We start from the raw sequence: 18,116 nt of genomic DNA on the forward strand, positions 1-18,116 counted from the left end.
CTGGCTAGGTTCCTGTTCTGGCTGCTGGACATCTATGTGGTGGGGCTGCTCAGGTCCTTCTTCTACATCATGGAGACCACTTTCCAGAAGAACCAGCTCCTCTTCTACCGCAGGAGCATCTGGAGCAGGCTGCAAAGCGTGGGCATCAGGTACCGCATGTGGCATCCGTGTCCCGGCTCCCCACAGGCTGCGAGGCCCTGTGCTGGCCCACGGAGTGGAGGCCTCGTGCTGGCCCATGGAGGGGAGGCCCTGTGCTGGCCCATGGTAGCCCTGTGCTGGCCTGCAGAGACCCTATGCTGGCCCGTGCCCTGTATGCTCATGCTTGGGCTCAGTCCCCTCAGGGCCCTTCTGAGGGACTTGGGTCGTGAGTCGCAGAGACCCCTCCTGCAGGGACACCTGGGGGTACAGGCATCCCCTCTGGATGACCTTGATGGGGGTGGCATCAGGGGATGGGGCCTGAGTGGTGGAGATGCTGGCTCCTGGTTCTGCTGAGTCAGACTGAGGGATCAGGACTGATTACGCCGAGTCATGCCAGGTGTGGGATGGGAGCCTCGGGCCCCCATGTGGGGGTTCCTGGGAGGTGTCTGTGGTGGGCGAGGGCTACAGATGCCCCACAGAGTGTGCTGTGTCCACGGGGACCAAGGTTCCCTGACCCCAGCCCCGGGCATGTTGCAGGCAGCATCTGGAGCGGGTGCAGCTGCAGGAGCTGTCTGATGCAGAGGTCCAGCAGCAGCCAGGTCGGCCCTGCCCATGGCCCTGACCCCCTCTGACCCCAGCCCTGACCCCAGCCCCAGGTGTGTTGCAGGCAGCACCTGGAGCAGGTACAGCTGCGGGAGCTGTCGGATGCAGAGGTCTAGCAGCAGGTCAGGTTGGCCCTGCCCATGGCCAGACTGTGCTTCATCCCCAAGCCCAGTGTGCTGCGGCCCATTGTGAACCCAGACTCTGTGGTGGGAGCCAGAACATTCTGCAGGGAGAAGGTGACCTGGCCTCCGTCTTGCCCCACACAAAAGCTCACAGGCTTGTGCCTGTGTGCTCAAAGACAGGTCCTGCTGTGAGTGGACGAGGAGCTGGGGGAGGTGCCCAGCTGGGCCTGGGAGCCCACAGGGGGCACTGGCCAGGGCCCTCGGAATCCTGCCGTGGCGCCACGTGGAGGGGAAGGAAGAACAGCTGTCGCTGCCCCCTGAGGACCACAGGACTCGTCCCGTGGCTCCCCCGCCCCCTGTGGCTCTTTCTGTGGCTTTGCCCCCCTGGCTGCTGGTGCCTCTGCCACGGTGGGGTGATTTTGTCATCAGTTAACATTGCTGCAGTCACTCCAAGGACCTGGCCTCTGGGGGGGGGGGGTGCTGCGGACCCCAGCCCCAGGCAGCTGCTCAGCTGGAGCTGGATGGATGGCTAGCATCCCTGAGGGTCACATGTGTTGCTGGGTGAGGGTTCCTGAGGTGCAGTGACAGGAACCCTGAGGAGCCCGGCCAGTGGGCTGAAGGCCGGCTCTGCATTGGGCTCTCCCAGGACCCTGGGAAGCTGGGTGGGCTTGTAGCTGCCCGCCCTCTACAGCCCCCCTGAGGCTGCATCCTGTGTGCCCCAGGCCCAGCCCTGGACCTCGCACATCAGGACACTGTTCAACATGCTCAATTACGAGCGGGCACAGCGTCCTGGCCTGTTGGGTGCCTCTGTGCTGGGCCTGGGCAACGTCCACCGGGAGGCCCTGACCACAGCCTTCAAGACCATCCTGGACTGAGGCTGGAGGAGCCGGGCACATTGCTGTCAGGGGAGGGGTCATCTGTGACACAGGGCAGGGCTTGTCCTTGGGGCCTTCTTCCTTCAGGTCAGTCCCCTCCCTACTGTCCTCAGGGGAGCAGAGCCCACCACCGAGTCCTCTCAAGACCCTGTCATGAACAGCCAGGAGGCATCTCATGGAAGACCTGGCCATGGGCCGTGGGCCTGTGAGCATGTACCCTGCCCCGGGCCTGCTCATCACCCCCGAGTGATCCAGGGCTGCCAAGGGAAGCCCTGTGCTGTGTGCTTGGTTAAGCTGCCCAGCTTGAGTGAGGGGAGGCCCCAGGGCACTGACCCACATGTACCTGGGAGCAGCAAGCTACCCAACCCCTCATCCAAAGTCCAGGCTGAGCATCCCTGACCCAAGGTGTCCACTGTGCAGTCCCGGCCAGGCCTCCCCTTGCCCCATCCCTGCCTCTGTCCCTGCAGTGGTCCTCTGGAGCCAGTGTCTGGTGCAGTGTGTGTGGACTTCCCTTCCGTCCTCAGATGCCAGGGCAGGAGGACACATGGCCGCTGTGGGGGAGTCTTGTTCACGTGCTGGAGCCACGTATCTGTCAGGCAGTGTGGCGCTGCCTAGTGCCTGATGAGGATGAGTAGGGAGCCCCCTTCCCCCCGGCAGGCCCCAGTGTACAGGGGGCCTGATGTGACCTGAGGACCCTACTGAGAGCAGGAAGGGCAGTGTTGGGGGGGATTTGGTGAAGGAGTGGCCTCAGCCACAGGGGTGGCTTGGGCAGCCTGAAGCCTGGCAGAGCAGGCACCTGTGTGATATTTCAGCTGCTGTGAGCAATTCCAGAACCTAACGGGATGTCACAGATGAGGTCATGGACATGGACCTTGGACAGGGCTCCTGGCACCTCATGCTGGGTTTTATGGCACGGGATGTGCCCCTTTGCTGCTGAATTCAAAAGATGTCCTGGTGACTAAGCCGACACACCCAGGAGACCCCAGACCATCCTGGTGATTAAGCCGATGTGCCCACAGGGACCCCAGACCTTCCTGGTGACTAAGCCGACATGCCCAGGGCACCCCAGACCATCCAGGTGACTAAGCTGATGTGCCCAGGAAGACTCCAGACCACCCTGGTGACTAAGCCGATGTGCCTATGGGGACCCCAGACCTTCCTGGTGACTAAGCCAACATGCCCAGGGGAACCCAGGCCATCCTGTGACTGAGCCAATGTGCCCATGGGACCCCAGACCATCCAGGTGACTAAGCTGATGTGCCCAGGGGACCCCAGACCACCCTGGTGACTAAGCTGACGTGCCCATGGTGACCCCAGACCATCCTGGTGATTAAGCTGACGTGCCCATGGGGACCCCAGACCGTCCAGTTGACTAAGCCAACATGCCCAGGGGACCCCAGACCATCCTGGTGACAGCCGACATGCCCACAGCGACCCTAGACCATCCTGGTGACTGAGCTGACGTGCCCACAGGGACCCCAGACCATCCAGTTGACTAAGCCAACATGCCCAGGGGACCCCAGACCTTCCTGGTGACTTCCTGGTGACTAAGCCGCCGTGCCCATGGGGAACCCCAGGCCCTGCCGTACTGTCACTCATGTTCTCAGGCTTCACTGAGTTTGCCAAACCTTGGAAAAGCTGAGCTTTCATAATTCACAGATTTATTGGTTCATTTGAGAGCGACAGGGAGGGGGAGAGAGCTTCCATCCACCTGCTCCCCTGGTGGCTGCCACGGCCAACACTGAGCCAGGAGCTCCATCGGGGTCTCCCACATGGGTAGCAGGGGCCCAGGTGCTTGGGCATCCTCTGCTGCCTTCCAAGGCCATTAGGGAGCTGGGCGGGAGCAGGGCAGCCAGGACTCCAGCCAGTGCCTACAGGGGATGCAGTGTTGAGTGGCCACTTTGTGGACACGGGATCCCCACAGGTGAAACGGCATCAGCCTCTTTGCTGCCCAAGCTCTGGCCTTCGCAGTGAGCAGCTCCTGACAGGGGCGGGGCAGGGAGAGGGAGACAGGGGCGGAACCCCCAGGGGGCGGGCTCACAGTCACCTGTTGGGGCTGCTGTGACTGTGAGGGATAGCGCCCCCCAATAAACAAGATGGCTGTGCCCTGCTCTCCAGCGCCACCTGCTGGTCGTGCTAACTGTAGTCCCCTATTGGGTGACCTTGTGGTGGTGGTAGCCCTGTCTGCCCCTGGGGGCTGTTGCCCATGAACACGGTGTCCAGGAGGGAGGGACCCTCTGTGGACTCCTCTGTTGCGGCCACATGAGGGCAGCATCTGCTCCTGTGCCAGCCCCTGCCAGTCAGGGATATCACATGGAGGGCTCATGCCCATGGGGGTGTCACGCTGGTTGACCATTGCCCTCTACAGCCCCTGGGCCATGTCCACATTCACAGGAGTGTCCATCTGTCCACACATCCATGGCTGAGTTTTCTGGAGGCTGGGTGTCCACTGGGTCTCTGTCCCCATGTCCCATCCCTTCCCTCTTGGCCACTGAACCAGGGCTCTGATACCACCACCACCAGCCCCCGAGGGCCTCTCCAGGCCAAGCTCCTGGGCACGGGGTGGCCAGGTGAGGTGTGGTCAGGAAGGGCAGCCCCGGAGCCATTCAGGGCAGTGGTAGGGTTTGTAGGCCACAACGGCAGTGTCAGGACAGCGTTGCCCTCACTTCCCAGCCCTGTGGGGGCCCTGCCAGCACTGTCCACTGTGCAGAGGGCAGGTCATGAACCACGAGGTCTCTACAGCATATGAGGGGGTGCTGGCCAAAGGGACACCGCAGGGCAGAGCTGAGAGTGGGCAGATGCCTGTGGGTCCCGTGAGCTCCTGTCCCCTCGGCTGTCTGCTCAGAGCTGCTGTCAGCAGTGATGTCCAAGCTAGCAAGACAGGGCTGAGCCCTGGGATGCCCCCTGTGGTATGGGCTCCCCTGTGTGACACCCCATGCTCACTGCCACCTGTCTCAGCATGGCGTGGGGAGGGGGTGTCATGATGGAGGGCTAAGTGCCAGCCTCCCCCACTGTGGGCTCAGACGTGCACGGAGCGCTGGGGCTGAGTGGGTGTTTAGCTCTCAGCTCCTCTGCAGCCGGGCCTTGGTCACACCCATGGTGGCGAGAGCTGCTCCCAGCACAGATGCTCCTTGGGTGATAGCACACACATGCTTTGCCAGGTGCCACAGGGGGTGTGGCCAGCTGTGTGTTTCTGCAGGGCACTGGGAAAAGGCTAGGGTGGGTACTGGTCTGGCAATGTGAGGCCGAGGTCAGTGGTCAGAAGGAAGTGGGGGTGGGGTGGGCAGGTGGGGGCTGACTGCCTGGGTGCTTGGTGGGTGGAGGGCGGCTGGGGACCTGGAGGGAGTGGCCGAGAGGCCCCACGGTAGGAAATCTGACTTCAGCAGCCTCTGCCTTCGAGCATGGGTGCTGACACTGGTGGTGTCTCCCAGAGTCCTCCCTGGCTGGGCTCCCAACACCCGTGTGTCCCCCTCACATGTGTGCAGATGACTCCTGCCCCCTATCCTGGGCTGGACTTGGGGGTCAGCCTGGGGCTGGATTCCTGGCAGGGAAGCTGTGCAGGGCCTGGCCCGCCGTCAGCATGCCTGCCCTTTGTCCATTGCCACAGCTTGAGGCTGTGTGGGCAGCACTGTCGCAGAGGGCCTCCCATGGCAGCCAGGAACTGGGTGTGCCCCTGGGTGGACTCTGCCTCCCATTTGAGGGCGGAGTGGACCCTGGATAGAGCAGGCCCAAGACGTGGGGAGCCAAGGGTCCTGCAGAGTCGGTGGCAGGGTGTGATGAGGTCACCCATGGCCATCCCTGCCCCTCAGTGGGCCCTGCTGTCTTGCAGCCTCAGGCTCCTGTCCAGCCACTCATCCTGCTGCTGCCTCCTGCACTTGGCCACCAGCCGGGCCAGTGCGATGCCTGAGACCCACAGAGCAGGCAGCAGGGACAGGAGCATGCAGATGGCTTGCACCCAGCCAGGGTAGAGTTTCTCCTGCCTGGTGGGGAACTGCTCCTGCAGGGGGTGCAAGAGAGAGAGAGAGAGCTCAGCCTGGAGGGGTCAGACCTCTGGCTCCAGACCCCAGGCCTTGGGCAGAGCGAGGCTGACCCGACCACCTGTGCACGGAGGCAGCCCCAGTCCTCCCTGGGACTACAGGAGGGCAGCATCCTGGGTGGGTGCTCAGGGATGAGGGAGCTGGGGCTTGAGGCTCCCTCTGGGTGGAAGCCCTCAGGGAAGGCAGGGGCATGTGGTCCCCACCCACTGGCCTCCAACACTTGTGGACAGGTGAGGTGTGGTCTGAGACCCCGGGGATAAAGCAGAAAATTCTCACTTCCCCCAGGCGGACCCTGGGGGTTCTGGTGCTCACTTGGAGGGGCGGTCCAGGCCAGGTGTTACATGGTCCCCTGTGTGGACCAGGCAGGGAGTGACGCTTCACCAGTCTGCCTCCTGATCTCTCCCAGACACTAGAATTGTCGCTTCCCTGGCTGCCTGTCCACGTGGAAAGTGCGGGCTGGAAGGACCAATGTCTCCAGGGTCTGGACACTGCTCTGAGGCCCTCGAGAGGCTCCGGTCCTGCAGGTCACTGCAGCCCCTTGATCCCTGTGGGAGAACCTACGTGCTGAGGGTTCCAGGCCTGGTAGCTCAGTGTCCTCTGGGCCAGCAAGACGAGGTAGGCCAGGAAGACACTCAGGAGGAGCAGGGGGCTGGCCACGAGCCACACCGCCTGCCAGTAGAGGCCTGGCTGCTGCCCCATCATCCACACAATGTCATCACAGAACCTGCACAGACGTTGGGCTCAGTGGTGCTGCGGGGCCCTCCCACCCCCCGGGTTCCCTGTGGACCTCAGCTCACCACTGCAGGCTGTAGACGTAGATGACCCCCACCACCTCGAAGAAGGTGAAGACTATGAGGTTGAAGGAGGCCGCGTAGCTGTTGAAGATCTCCAGCCAGTAACTTCTGGACTGCAGCATGAAGCAGGTAGCTGAGAGCAGGCAGGCTAGGCAGGCCAGCCCTGAGGTGCAGGGTCTGGGTGGGAGGCCTGCACCTGCCCCTTTCCCCCACCCCACCTCACTTCACCTGCCGGAGGTGGGTCAGAGCTTGGCCTCAGTGGGCCACGGTCAGGGCAGGTCCACCCATGTCCTGCCCAGAGCCGTTGGGCTGTCCTCGGGGAGTGGGCTAGCCCAGGGCCCCTGAGCTCTGTATAGGAGGCAGCAGGCATCCCTGTGGCTGAGCTGTGCACTCACCTGTGAGGGCCTCCTTGGGGATCCCCGTGGGGATGGCCCCCATGTCCAGGAGCAGTGTGATGATCCCCTCCATGTTGGTGTCTTGTATGATGCAGGGTCTCACGCAGCCATGCAGAGAAGGGCCAAGTGCAGCCAGGGCAGGAAGTGCGAGCCTCATCCTGATGCCCCAGGTGCCCAGCCCAGCCCAGCACCCCCAGTGTGGGCACAGCCACCGGAGTGAGAGCCCCAGCCCAGCACTCCCTTACCAGTGTTGGCAGAGACCCCGGGAGTGGGAACCCCAGCCCAGCACCCTCTAACCCAGAGTCAGCAGAGACCCTGGGAGTGGGAGCCCTGGAACAGAGAGAAGCAGCTTTGCATGGTGCAGCATGGCCACCACTTGCTATGCTCTATGAAACTCCAGGAATCCAGCTAGGACGTGACAGGGCCCTGTCCTTGGGGTCCAGGTGAAGGAGCTAGAGAAGCCCCTCTTGCACTGGTGAGGGTGGTGCTGAGGTGAGGCACACACAGTGAAGCACATGTGAGGCACACAGGCACACATGAGGCACACACACACACGTGTGAAGCACACACACTCTCACACAGTGTTCCTGGGGCACCGGCTCCTACCGCACTGACCATGGCTGGCCTGTCCTCTGCCTCCTCCCTCTGAACGGTGTGGGATTGGCACAGGCGCCACCCATTGGCTCTGCATGTGGGGGCCGTCCTGGGTGCCGACGGGTTCAGCAGGACCCCTGCCCCACCCACGGTGCCTGAAGTCCCCTCCAGGGATGTGTACTCTGCAGGGGCAGAGCTCCCTGTGCCAGAGGCTGCAGCCCACCCAACTCCCTGAATGAGACATGTCTGGATGGTCGGGTGGAGGGCCTCAGTGTTGCTCAGGCAGCATCGGCTTCCTGGGGCTGCCTTAGGGCTGTGCACTGTGCATATCTCAGAGTGGAGACATGCATAGTGCGTGTGATCCTAGAGGCCCCAGGCACACAGGGTCAGGTGGCAGCCCCCAGAGGCTCCAGAGGGCACCCCTCCTGCCCCCTGTGGCTGTCCCCTACTCAGGGCCCACATTCCCCAGGGCAACCTCAGCTCTATCCACACCCGAGTTTTGTCTGCTGAGACCCTTTTTCCAGTGAGAGTCCTCGGGAACACTGGCATGCCTGCCCCACCCCTGCCCATGGCATGGCCCGGCCTCACCTGCCCAGGCACTGTCCATGGTCTGTGGTGGCCTTGAAGCCCATGACAGAGAAGATGGCAACAGAGGCATACAGGGAGGTCATGCTATTCACCAGGGAGATGACCATGGTGTCCTTCTCACAGTTGTTCCTGCACACGGGGGCACTCAGGGCCTCGGGAGGGCCCCCACCCACTGAGCCTGGGCCCCTCCCCACTGCCTCACTCTACTCCTTGACCTTTTGTGGAAAGGCTCAGAGCTGTGCTGAGTGCCCTGTGGGCCCCAGACCTGCCCAGGCCACAGTCAGGCTGGGCACACACAGCAGCTCCTGGAATGGACAAGCCAGGTGGAGCCCACCCCAAGCCAGCAGGTCCCACAGCACCGTCCCCAGCAGCTGCCCACCTGGATGGATTGTAGCTGGCAAAGGCGATGTGTCCACTGAAGGCCAGAGACCAGGAGAGGACCTGGGTGGCTTGCATCCAGCCACACCCACAGGTTCTGGAGAATCTGCCTCTGAAACATGAACACAGCAGATGCTGTTCCAGAACGTTCCCTGGCCCTTTTGGGTCACACCATAACCAGGTGTGACCTGTACAGATTCCAAGAACCGTTCAGGACTTTGTGCCAGGAGGGAGCTTGCTTGGCGTGGTAGCTGACACGGCTCCCCTGTTCTGCGATGCAGTCAGCAAGCTGTGGCTTTGTCAGGCCCACGGCAGAGTGTGGCTGGCACTCGGTGGTGGGGCCTAGAACCAGATCTGAGCTAACTCCGACCCGGGCATGCTCCCTGTCCTCTCCCACATGTGGCTTTAACTGTGTGAGGCCCCTGGGCAGGGGTGTTTGCACCCACTGCCCCATTTGCCCACTGCTGGGTGTCTGGGGAGACAGCCTCATGCCCAGGTGTGCAGCCGACTCCTGGTGGTGGTCAGCAGCCCTGGAAACCCCCTTGGGATCCTGGACCAATGGAATGGTCTAGAAGTGCTGCAGGCTCTGAGTAGAAGCCCCTTGGTCCTGTGTGTCACACCTGCTGGACGTTTCTGCCCCAGGTGACAGCTGATTCCTGCCGGCCCCTCCCCCACACTCCTACCTTGTCAGCACCTGGACTTCCTGCAGGTGCACTGGTCCACACACCCCAGACCAAAGTCCTTGCCCCAACCCTGCCGAGACCCCGAGGCCCGCCTCCCTTGCCCACTGTGCCCCCTGCCCCCTCCACTTACGTTGGGGGTGAAAAGGTAGCAGAGCCTGTGCTTGACACTGGGCAGCATCAGGCCTCTGACGAGGAAGATGGTCAGCACCAAGTAAGAGAATAGGGCCGTGAAGTAGATGGCCTGGAGGAGATGCCAGGTCAGATGCACAGTGGCCCTGCAGGACCGGGGGAGGGGTCTTGCCCCATTGTGACCACTCATGTGGCCCAAGGTGACCACACAGGCATGGTGCTTTGGGTCAAGCTCTGAAGGTGTATGGTCACACAGGACCCGTGGGTCTGCTAAGGTGGGCACCAGCACTCGGGACAGGCAGGCCCCCTCCCCCCACCCCAGGCTGCCCCTCGTCCTGCCTTGGGTCCTCCTGTGCACACCTCAGGCTCTCAGCCCAGCCCCCTCTTTCCCCTGTCCTGGTGGCTCCCAGTCAGCGGTGGGCCAGGGCCGGCCCCACATCCCCACACAGACCAAAGCCACAGGGCCTCCCCAGAGCATTCCTAACAGAATGATCTGTGAGAGCCACAGGGTCTGGTCACTGGCTCTGTCCTCAGAGCCTCATGGGAAAAGGCTCAGGCTGGTGGCTGCTGGATTGTGTGGGCTGCCCTGGGGCAGGGGGTGTGAGGAGCCCTGACCATGCCATGAGTGTTCAACACCCCCCATCCGTGTGCCCCAGCGGCCCCAAGGGAAGGCCCTGAGAAGCCTGTGAGAGAAACCAGTGTCTGCTCTTTATCACATGTTTTAAGTAAGTGTAAGAACATGGCCAAGGCTTGGAGAGGAGTGGAAGGGAAAGGGGGGGGGTGTTCCTGGAGGACAGTGCATGCAGGCCACTGCACGTGGGGCACACGTGTCACCTGAAGACGGCCCATGACAGGCCCTGAGATCCGGTACCAGCCAGTGGGTGCTTGACCTTGGCCGGGGGATTTGGGTGCAGACCCCACCCATTGGTGGCTTGGCAGGGCCCGGGGGGTCACGGCAGGGCCTCGAGGGGTGGTTCCAGTGGGAGCGTAGGTTCTGAGAGCTGTGAGCCCCCTGTGTCTCTTCTCCTGGGGTGGTCCCTTGCCACCCTGCAGCCGCCCGGCTGCCTGAACCGAAGGCGCTGCCCATCTCGGAGCCTGAACCTCCAGACCGTGAGCTCGTGCGCCCTCCTCCCTGGTGCTGCTCTGGGATCCAGCGAGAGTCAGAAGCCTGACAGTGCCTCCGCCACACAGGAGGTGGAGTGGAGGCATAAAGAGCAGAGGAGGAGGACCAGACAGGGAATGGTCAGGAGGCAGAGGCAAACCTGAGCTGCCAGGGAGGTGCTGGCTCTGAGTGGGGGCTCCTCAGGCCAGACCCAGTGGAGCAGTGGCTACAAGAGGCACTGTCCACCGAGATGGAGGGACAGGGAGAAGTCACAGTGGCTGCCAGAAGAGAGCCAGCATGGCTGTCTTGGCACAGAGTGCGGTTCAGGGCAGAGACTGTCACCAGGATGAGAAGCTGCCCATGGGGCCCCGAGTGTGCCTGCTCCCCCATGCCGAGCCAACACTGGCAGCATGGGGAGGGGGCCTTGGAGCCGGAGGAAGCTGCTCTCACCTTCCCAGTGGTCTCAATGCCTCTGATGATGCACAGATACACCACAGCCCAGCAGATGACCAAGCAGATGAGCAGCCGCCACTGGACAGTGCCACTGTCACTGATGTCAGCAGTGATGTCCAGCATCTGCCGGTACCAGAAGTAGCTCACGGTGCTGCTGCCCTGGCACTCTGCCATGAACCCTGCAGCCAGCGGTCCCGTCACGGGCTGGCCACAGGGCCCGGGCCCAGTGCATGCTCTGCCTTGAAAGCCAGCAGGGGCACGGGCACCATCATGGCTGACCCTGCACTGAAGCGGCCCCCACCCTCCAGCCCAGCCATGCTCTCTCACCTCCCTCTGAGGCTGAGATGGGGAAGGGAGGCCCAGGGCTTGGTGTGTGAGCGGATGGGGATCTGGGTGGTCCCTGGGTCCAGCGGGGACCAGTGAAGAGGAGAGGTCACCTGTCCACACTGGCCACGCCCTCACCCATCCTGTTGCCTTCCAGCAGGCAGTGGCTCCAGGGCAATGGGTGCTGGAAGGAGTTGAGGAAGTACCACAGCACCCAGGTGAGGATGGTGTTGTAGTACAGGCTGACCAGGAAGGACATCGTGAGGCAGCCCAGCCCTGCAGACAGCGAGGACAAAGTGTCACACAGCAGGGGAGGAGCGGTGCCACCCACGTGCAGAGCAGGTCCTCCTGGGGAGCCGAGAAGGGGGTGGCCTGCCTACGCTGCCCAGGTAGGGGGAGATGGCTGTCCACACCCCAATGCTGCCCTTGTGCAGGTGCTGGCCAATGGCGAGCTCAATGTGGAAGAGTGGGATCCCCTCAAAGACCAGGGCGATGAAGTAGGGGATGAAAAAGGCCCCTGTCAGGACACAGGGGTCAGGGGTGGCCACCCTCTGCTCCCCATTGGGGCACCTGGCATGCTGCCAGTGGCCAGCCCGGGTTCTGGCTGGGTGTGGTTGGCGTAGCTGCTGGCTGCATGCTCAGCCTCATGGGAGAATAAACCAACCGGGCAGAACTGTGGGGCAGACTCAGAGGCTGTCTGTGTGGCCAGTGTGGATAGGCGGAGTGTGTGTGGCCAGTGTAGACAGGAGTGTGCCCAGCTAGTGTGGAAAGTGTGTAAGTGGCCAGTGTGGACAGGCAGAGTGGGCATGGCCAGTGTGTACAGGTGGAGTATGTGCAGCCAGTGTGGACAGGCAGAGTGTGTGCGGCCAGTGTTGACAGTGTGTACAGTGTGGACAGGCAGTGTGGGCATGGCCAGTGTGGACAGGCAGAGTGGGAACAGCCAATGTGGACAGGTGGAGTGTGCACAGCCAGTGTGGACAGTGTGTATGTGGCCAGTGTGGACAGGCAGAGTGTGCAGCCAGGGTGGATAGGCAGAGTGTGTGCAGCCAGTGTGGACAGTGTGTATGTGGCCAGTGTGGACAGGAGGAGTGTGTGCAGCCAGGGTGGACAGGAGGAGTCGTGTAGGAGTGTGTAGCCAGTGTAGACAGGTAGAGTGGGCACAGCCAGTGTAGACAGGTGGAGCGGGCAAGCAGACACCTGGAACAGGAGCTGGCGTGAGGATGAGGAAGGGCCACAAGCTCAGAAGACCCTGGAACTGCCCAGGAGCGAGGAGGGTGAGTGCGGCTGTGCAAGATGTGGGGGCGCTCTTTACAAAATTCTGAGTGATGGGCGATGGGCACTGAGTGGCTGGGGTGAGACCACCTGTCAGCGCAGCCCGGGGAGGAACGGGGAGTAAGAAGACAGAATGTTCCGGCATGTTTGGCCATGCTTGCCGCATCTGGAAACAAGTGCCATAGCAGCACGTTGGGGCGGCCACTCCTCCCTCACCTGCATCCCTGATGAGAAGCCCCCTCCCCCGACCTCTGCGTCCCCGAGGCCCTGGCCCCTGGGGAGTCTCCCCAGGTTCCTCACTGGAGAGCGTTGGGCGTCCCAGGCCTGCCGGTCACATGGGGGCACTTGGGCAATGACAGCCCTGAGGGCAGCAGCCCCTGGCTGGTGCACACGTGTGGGCCACACAGGTGCATCCATGTGCTGTGACTGCTAGTGAGCCCGGGGCTCCTGTCACCCCGCAAGGAGCCTTGGGAGACACCAGCCCACACGAACATGGACACCAGGGTGATCGCCCCCTGGAGACTGGCTCCACACTGAGGGGCAGCGCCGCTGAGAATGAAGCTGCATGCTGGCCTGGGACCCCATGTGCAGACCCATGAAGTCCCCAGGGCTCAGATGCCAAGGCTGGGCTCTTCCTGGGGCCCTACATGTCTGGCTTTTTGGGACAGTGATGCTGCCCAGAGGTCAGGGGTGGGGAAGGCCAGTCCCTTGGGTACTCAGATGTGGCTGGCAGGCTCACCTCCACTGTGGTTCTGGCACCTCCAGATGTTCCCCAGCCCCACAGCAAACCCCACGCAACTGAGCATGTACTGGAGCTTGTTGTCCCACTGGGGCCTCTCATCCTCCCATGCATCCAAGGCTGGATCTGGGCCAAGGTCCTGGGCCATAGTGGTCCAGTGTCTCTGGGAGCATCCAGACCACACCGCACCTGCACCCTCTGCTGGCCTAGAGCCCGAGCATCCCCTCTGTCACATCCTCTGGTTTATTTAAAGGAAAGCTGGTGGAGCCCTGTTAATTGGTAACCTGGGGCCTGGCCATGCCTGCATCCCTGACCCCTTTCCCATGAGTGTGTCCAATGTCAGCTGCAGGCTGGTACCACCACAGAGAGAGCTGTCCCCGCGACAGCTGTGTGCTCCTGTTGGGGATGCTCAGGGGCACGGTGAGTTGGCTTTTAGTTATTTATCTGTAACAAGTGTTTTGATGTTGAGGTAATGCAGACTCATGCTCATTGGTGACAGGGTCAGAGGTCCCTGCTTCTCTCCCCCACCCTCAGTTTGCCAAGGTGGCCACATCCTGTGAAGCTGAGTCGAGGATGTGGACACCTCAAGACCCAGAACATCCATCACCAGGGACCCCCACTCTCCATCCAGGACCCTGGCAGCCCCTGACCTCCCCATGCCATGCAGTTCCCAATGGGGTTAGCAGATAAAGGCTGTTGCCTGGCCACATGTGGCTGTGGTGGCTGTGGCTTCCCTGCTTCTGGGGCAGCGTAGGAGGGGGCTTAGTCCTCAGGCCACACCTGTCTCCTGACACCTCGGGAGTCTGACCATGGCTTCCTGGCCAGTCCTATGTGGCCTGCACCAGGGGCTGCACCTGCTCCCTAGCCCAGCCTGGGGGCCTCAGAACGGAGCCCACACCCTCCCCAGAGCTACAGGAGTCCCTGGGGTGACCCCCACTGAGCACAGCAGGGCCTTTGAGAGGCAGACAGTCCTGCCCAATGCCCAGCAGGTCCTGGCCACAGCATGTGGCTTTGTGGACAGCATCCTGATTGCAGCCCACGGGGGAGTGGAGCTGACCGCCAGCCACACTGTCCCTGGGGGACACACTCACCCGTCTGGATGCACACTCGAGGACAGTGGATGCAGTGGTTTATTTAGATGGGGACACTTGATGTCCATGAACCTGCCTGTCTGTCACATTGACAAGGATGCCAAGCAGCAGCACTGTGCTCTGGAGGTGTCACACAACCGCCAGCCTCCTGATGGCACACCTGGCTGGGCTGTGCCAGGGGCACTGCAGGGCAGTGGAGGGGTAAGTGCTGAGTGGTCCAAGCTCCACCCTGCTCCGTGTCTGCAGTGTGCCGGGTAGCTGGAACTGCAGGACTGGAGTTTGTGGCCGGGGTCTCTGGGAGGAAGGGGACCCCCCAGCATCCCAGCCCAACTTGTGAGAATTCTAGAAAGTCCACTTGAAGGGAAGCACTCAGGCTTTTCTGCAGAACGTGGAGGTGGCCGTTTGTGGAAGCAGAAGCCACAGGCACAGCTTGCATGGGCTGAGGTTGGTGCCAAGTCCCAGCGCCATCCACCCTGACACAGCCCTGGGCTCCAGGGGGTCCAGGAGGCATACAGCGTCCTTGCTGGCAGGGGCCAGGGCCAAGTTACCCTGTAACCCTCTCTCCCAACATCTGGCTAACAATTCAGTTAATGTCCCTGTAAGAAAACAGCTGATGTCTTCCTCTGGCTGGGCCGCAGTGAGCTGCACTCAGAGCGTCTGTCCATGGCAGGCAGAAGCAATGATTAAATGGTGAGTATTCATTAAGCCAGGGGTGGTGGGGCCAGGGCATGGAGGGGGTGTGTGGCCATGTCAGCACAGGCTCAATGGGCTTCTGGTAAAAGGGCCCAAACCCTGACCTCGGGGGTCTCTAGGTCAAGCATCTGTAGCTAGGGGGAGGACACAGGGTGAGGGCTGGGAAATGAGAATGGCTGCAGGGGCTGAGTCAGCAGCCCACACTCCAGGCTCCACGGCCATCCATGGCAACCTGGGGTGCAGCAGGTGCAGCCTCCCCACCCCTCAGCTCTTGACTTTGGGGGACATACTCAGGGCTGTGTGGCATGCTGTACTGTGTTCATGACAAGGAGACTGGGCCCACATGGTACATGTGTGTGCCATGAACATGTAAACAGCAGTGTGCGTATACATCTAAGCACAATGCACATGTCCACATGTGCACAAAATATATAGCTACATATGTACAGATGCACGTACACACATACACATGCATATGCACACACCCATAAAACATGCACATGTATGCACACAGGCATACATGCACACAATACATACATATCCAGGCATGCACACAATGCTGACATAACTCACATGTACACACACGTGTGCATAGACATGCATGCATATGGAGAAACATCACATACACATGAATGAATATACACATGTACAACATACGTGTCTACATATTCAATCTAGTGCACACACATATGAAATGCTCACACACACACATAAATGTGTGCATGCGTGCACTCACACACACACGCAGCCTGGAGCTTGGCCCCTCAGTACTTGAGGTCCCCTTTCATGGAAGCCGTGGACTGTGTGCTGACCAGGCCCTGCTGGTCCCCTGGCTGCTAGCAGTGGCCCCTGATGAGCTTGCAGATGGCGAAGCAGGGGATGATGAGGCTGGGCATGCCAGCCACGACCACCACCTGGGTGTACATACACCCAGGGCAGGTACCTGACCTGCCAGGATTTGAGGAACTCCTCCTGGGGGAGAACCAGGCCAGAGGTGAGCACATGCGGGGCCTCTGCCCTGACCTGTGACCCTCCCCTGAGCACACACAGGGCCTCCACTCTGACCTGTGACCCTCCCCTGAGCACACACAGGGCCTCCACCCTGACCTGTGACCCTCCCCTGAGCACACACAGGGCCTCCACCCTGACCTGTGACCCTCCCCTGAGCACATGCATGGCCTCCACCCTGACCTGTGACCCTCCCCTGAGCACACACAGGGCCTCCACCCCGACCTGAGACCCTCCCGGCATGGGTGGCCCCAGGCACTCACATAGCTGGGGTCCCAGACACTGTAGGTCAGCTCCTTGCTGACTTCAACTGTGAAGTAGAAGAGGAAGATGACCAGCATGATCTGGGGGCTGACAACCCACCACATGAGCTGCCAGAAGATGTTGGGTTTGTGCCCAATCATGAACTCAATGTCCTTGTTGAACTTGGAGACAGAGGCTGGGATGGTGTCAACTGACCTGGGTTAGATGCTGCCTCACCCTGTACTCCAGGCCTTTCACAGTTGGACGTGTAGACATGTACAGTGCCAAGCACAGCTGCACAGCTGTGGGGCCAGGCGCATGGCCAAACCCACACTGCATGATGTTACCAGAGCATGGCCAACCCTGTGTACCTTGGCCTGCCCCTCAGCTGCACACCTGTACCTGCACACACGGCCTCTGCACACTTGGCCTGCACACACCTGTGCATACCTATATCTGCACACACCTGGCCCCTGCACATCTGTGCCTCCACACCTGTAACTGCACATCTGTACCTGTACACCAGGCCTCTATGCCTGTGCACACCTGTGCCTGTGCACACCTGTGCCTGCACACCTGTACCTCTGCACACCTGTGCCTGTGCACACCTGTGCCTGCACACCTGTACCTCCGCATGCCTGTGCCTTCACACCTGTACCTCTGCATGCCTGTGCCTGTACACCTGGCCTCTGCACTCCTGGCCTGCACACACCTGTGCCTGCACACCTGTACCTGTGCACCTGGCCTACACACACCTGGCCTGCACACACCTGTGCTTGCACACCTGTGCCTCTGCATGCCTGTACCTGTACACCTGGCCTACACACACCTGGCCTGCACACACCTGTGCCTGTACACCTGTACCTCTGCACGCCTGTACCTCTGCACACCTGGCCTCTACACACCTGTGCCTGCACAACTGGCCTCTACACTCCTGGCCTGCACACACCTGTGCCTGCACACCTGTACCTGTGCACCTGGCCTACACACACCTGGCCTGCACACACCTGTGCTTGCACACCTGTGCCTCTGCATGCCTGTACCTGTACACCTGGCCTACACACACCTGGCCTGCACACACCTGTGCCTGTACACCTGTACCTCTGCATGCCTGTACCTCTGCACACCTGGCCTCTACACACCTGTGCCTGCACAACTGGCCTCTACACTTCTGGCCTGCACACACCTGTTCCTGCACACCTGTACCTGTACACCTGGCCTACACACACCTGGCCTGCACACACCTGTGCCTCCACATACCTGTGCCTGCACACCTGTACCTGTATACCAGGCCTCTGCACACTTGGCTTGTGCACACCTGTGCCTGCACACCTGTACCTGTGCAACTGGCCTCTTCACACCTGGCCTGCACACACCTGTGCCTGTACACATCTGTGCCTACACACCTGGCCTCTGCACACTTGGCATCCACACACCTGTGCCTGCACACCTGTACCTCTGCATGCCTGTACCTGTACACCTGGCCTCTGCACACCTATGCCTGCACACACTTGTGCCTCTGCACACCTGTACCTGTATACCTGGCCTCTGCATGCCTGGCCTACACACACCTGGCCTGCACACACCTGTGCCTGCACGCCTATACCTCTGCATGCCTGTACCTGCACACCTGGCCTGCACATGCCTGGCCTTCACACATCTGGCCTGCACACCTGTACCTGTACACCTGTGCCTGCACACCTGGTCTCAGAAGCAGCTCGCCTTGATAGCTTCTCAGGCTGCTCTCTGGTGGCCACCCCACCCAGCAAGGTGAGTGCCCAGATGTCTGGCCAAGTGGGGGCTGAAAGCCCCCGCTCTGGAAAGGCCTGGACTCCAGGGAGGAACAGCCCCCCAC

General features: G+C 61.4%; 1 protein-coding gene across 1 annotated transcript; it reads right to left on the minus strand.

The window, feature by feature from the left end:
- Positions 1–5,382: 5,382 nt before the first annotated feature.
- Positions 5,383–13,442, minus strand: LOC149119515 (sodium-dependent neutral amino acid transporter B(0)AT3-like). Its single transcript, XM_089325113.1, is given in 12 exon segments — positions 5,383–5,735; positions 6,337–6,499; positions 6,573–6,702; positions 6,965–7,062; positions 8,147–8,275; positions 8,526–8,596; positions 8,598–8,636; positions 9,338–9,448; positions 10,889–11,070; positions 11,354–11,491; positions 11,592–11,732; positions 13,227–13,442. Coding segments are annotated over 12 exon segments (1,542 nt in total). The 5' UTR covers positions 13,375–13,442; the 3' UTR covers positions 5,383–5,543.
- Between the last annotated feature and the right edge of the window lie 4,674 nt (positions 13,443–18,116).

The sequence above is a fragment of the Oryctolagus cuniculus genome, chromosome Y, assembly GCF_051225735.1.
Source record: "Oryctolagus cuniculus isolate XC-2025 breed Fujian yellow rabbit chromosome Y, ASM5122573v1, whole genome shotgun sequence".
NCBI classification, from domain to species: domain Eukaryota; kingdom Metazoa; phylum Chordata; class Mammalia; order Lagomorpha; family Leporidae; genus Oryctolagus; species Oryctolagus cuniculus.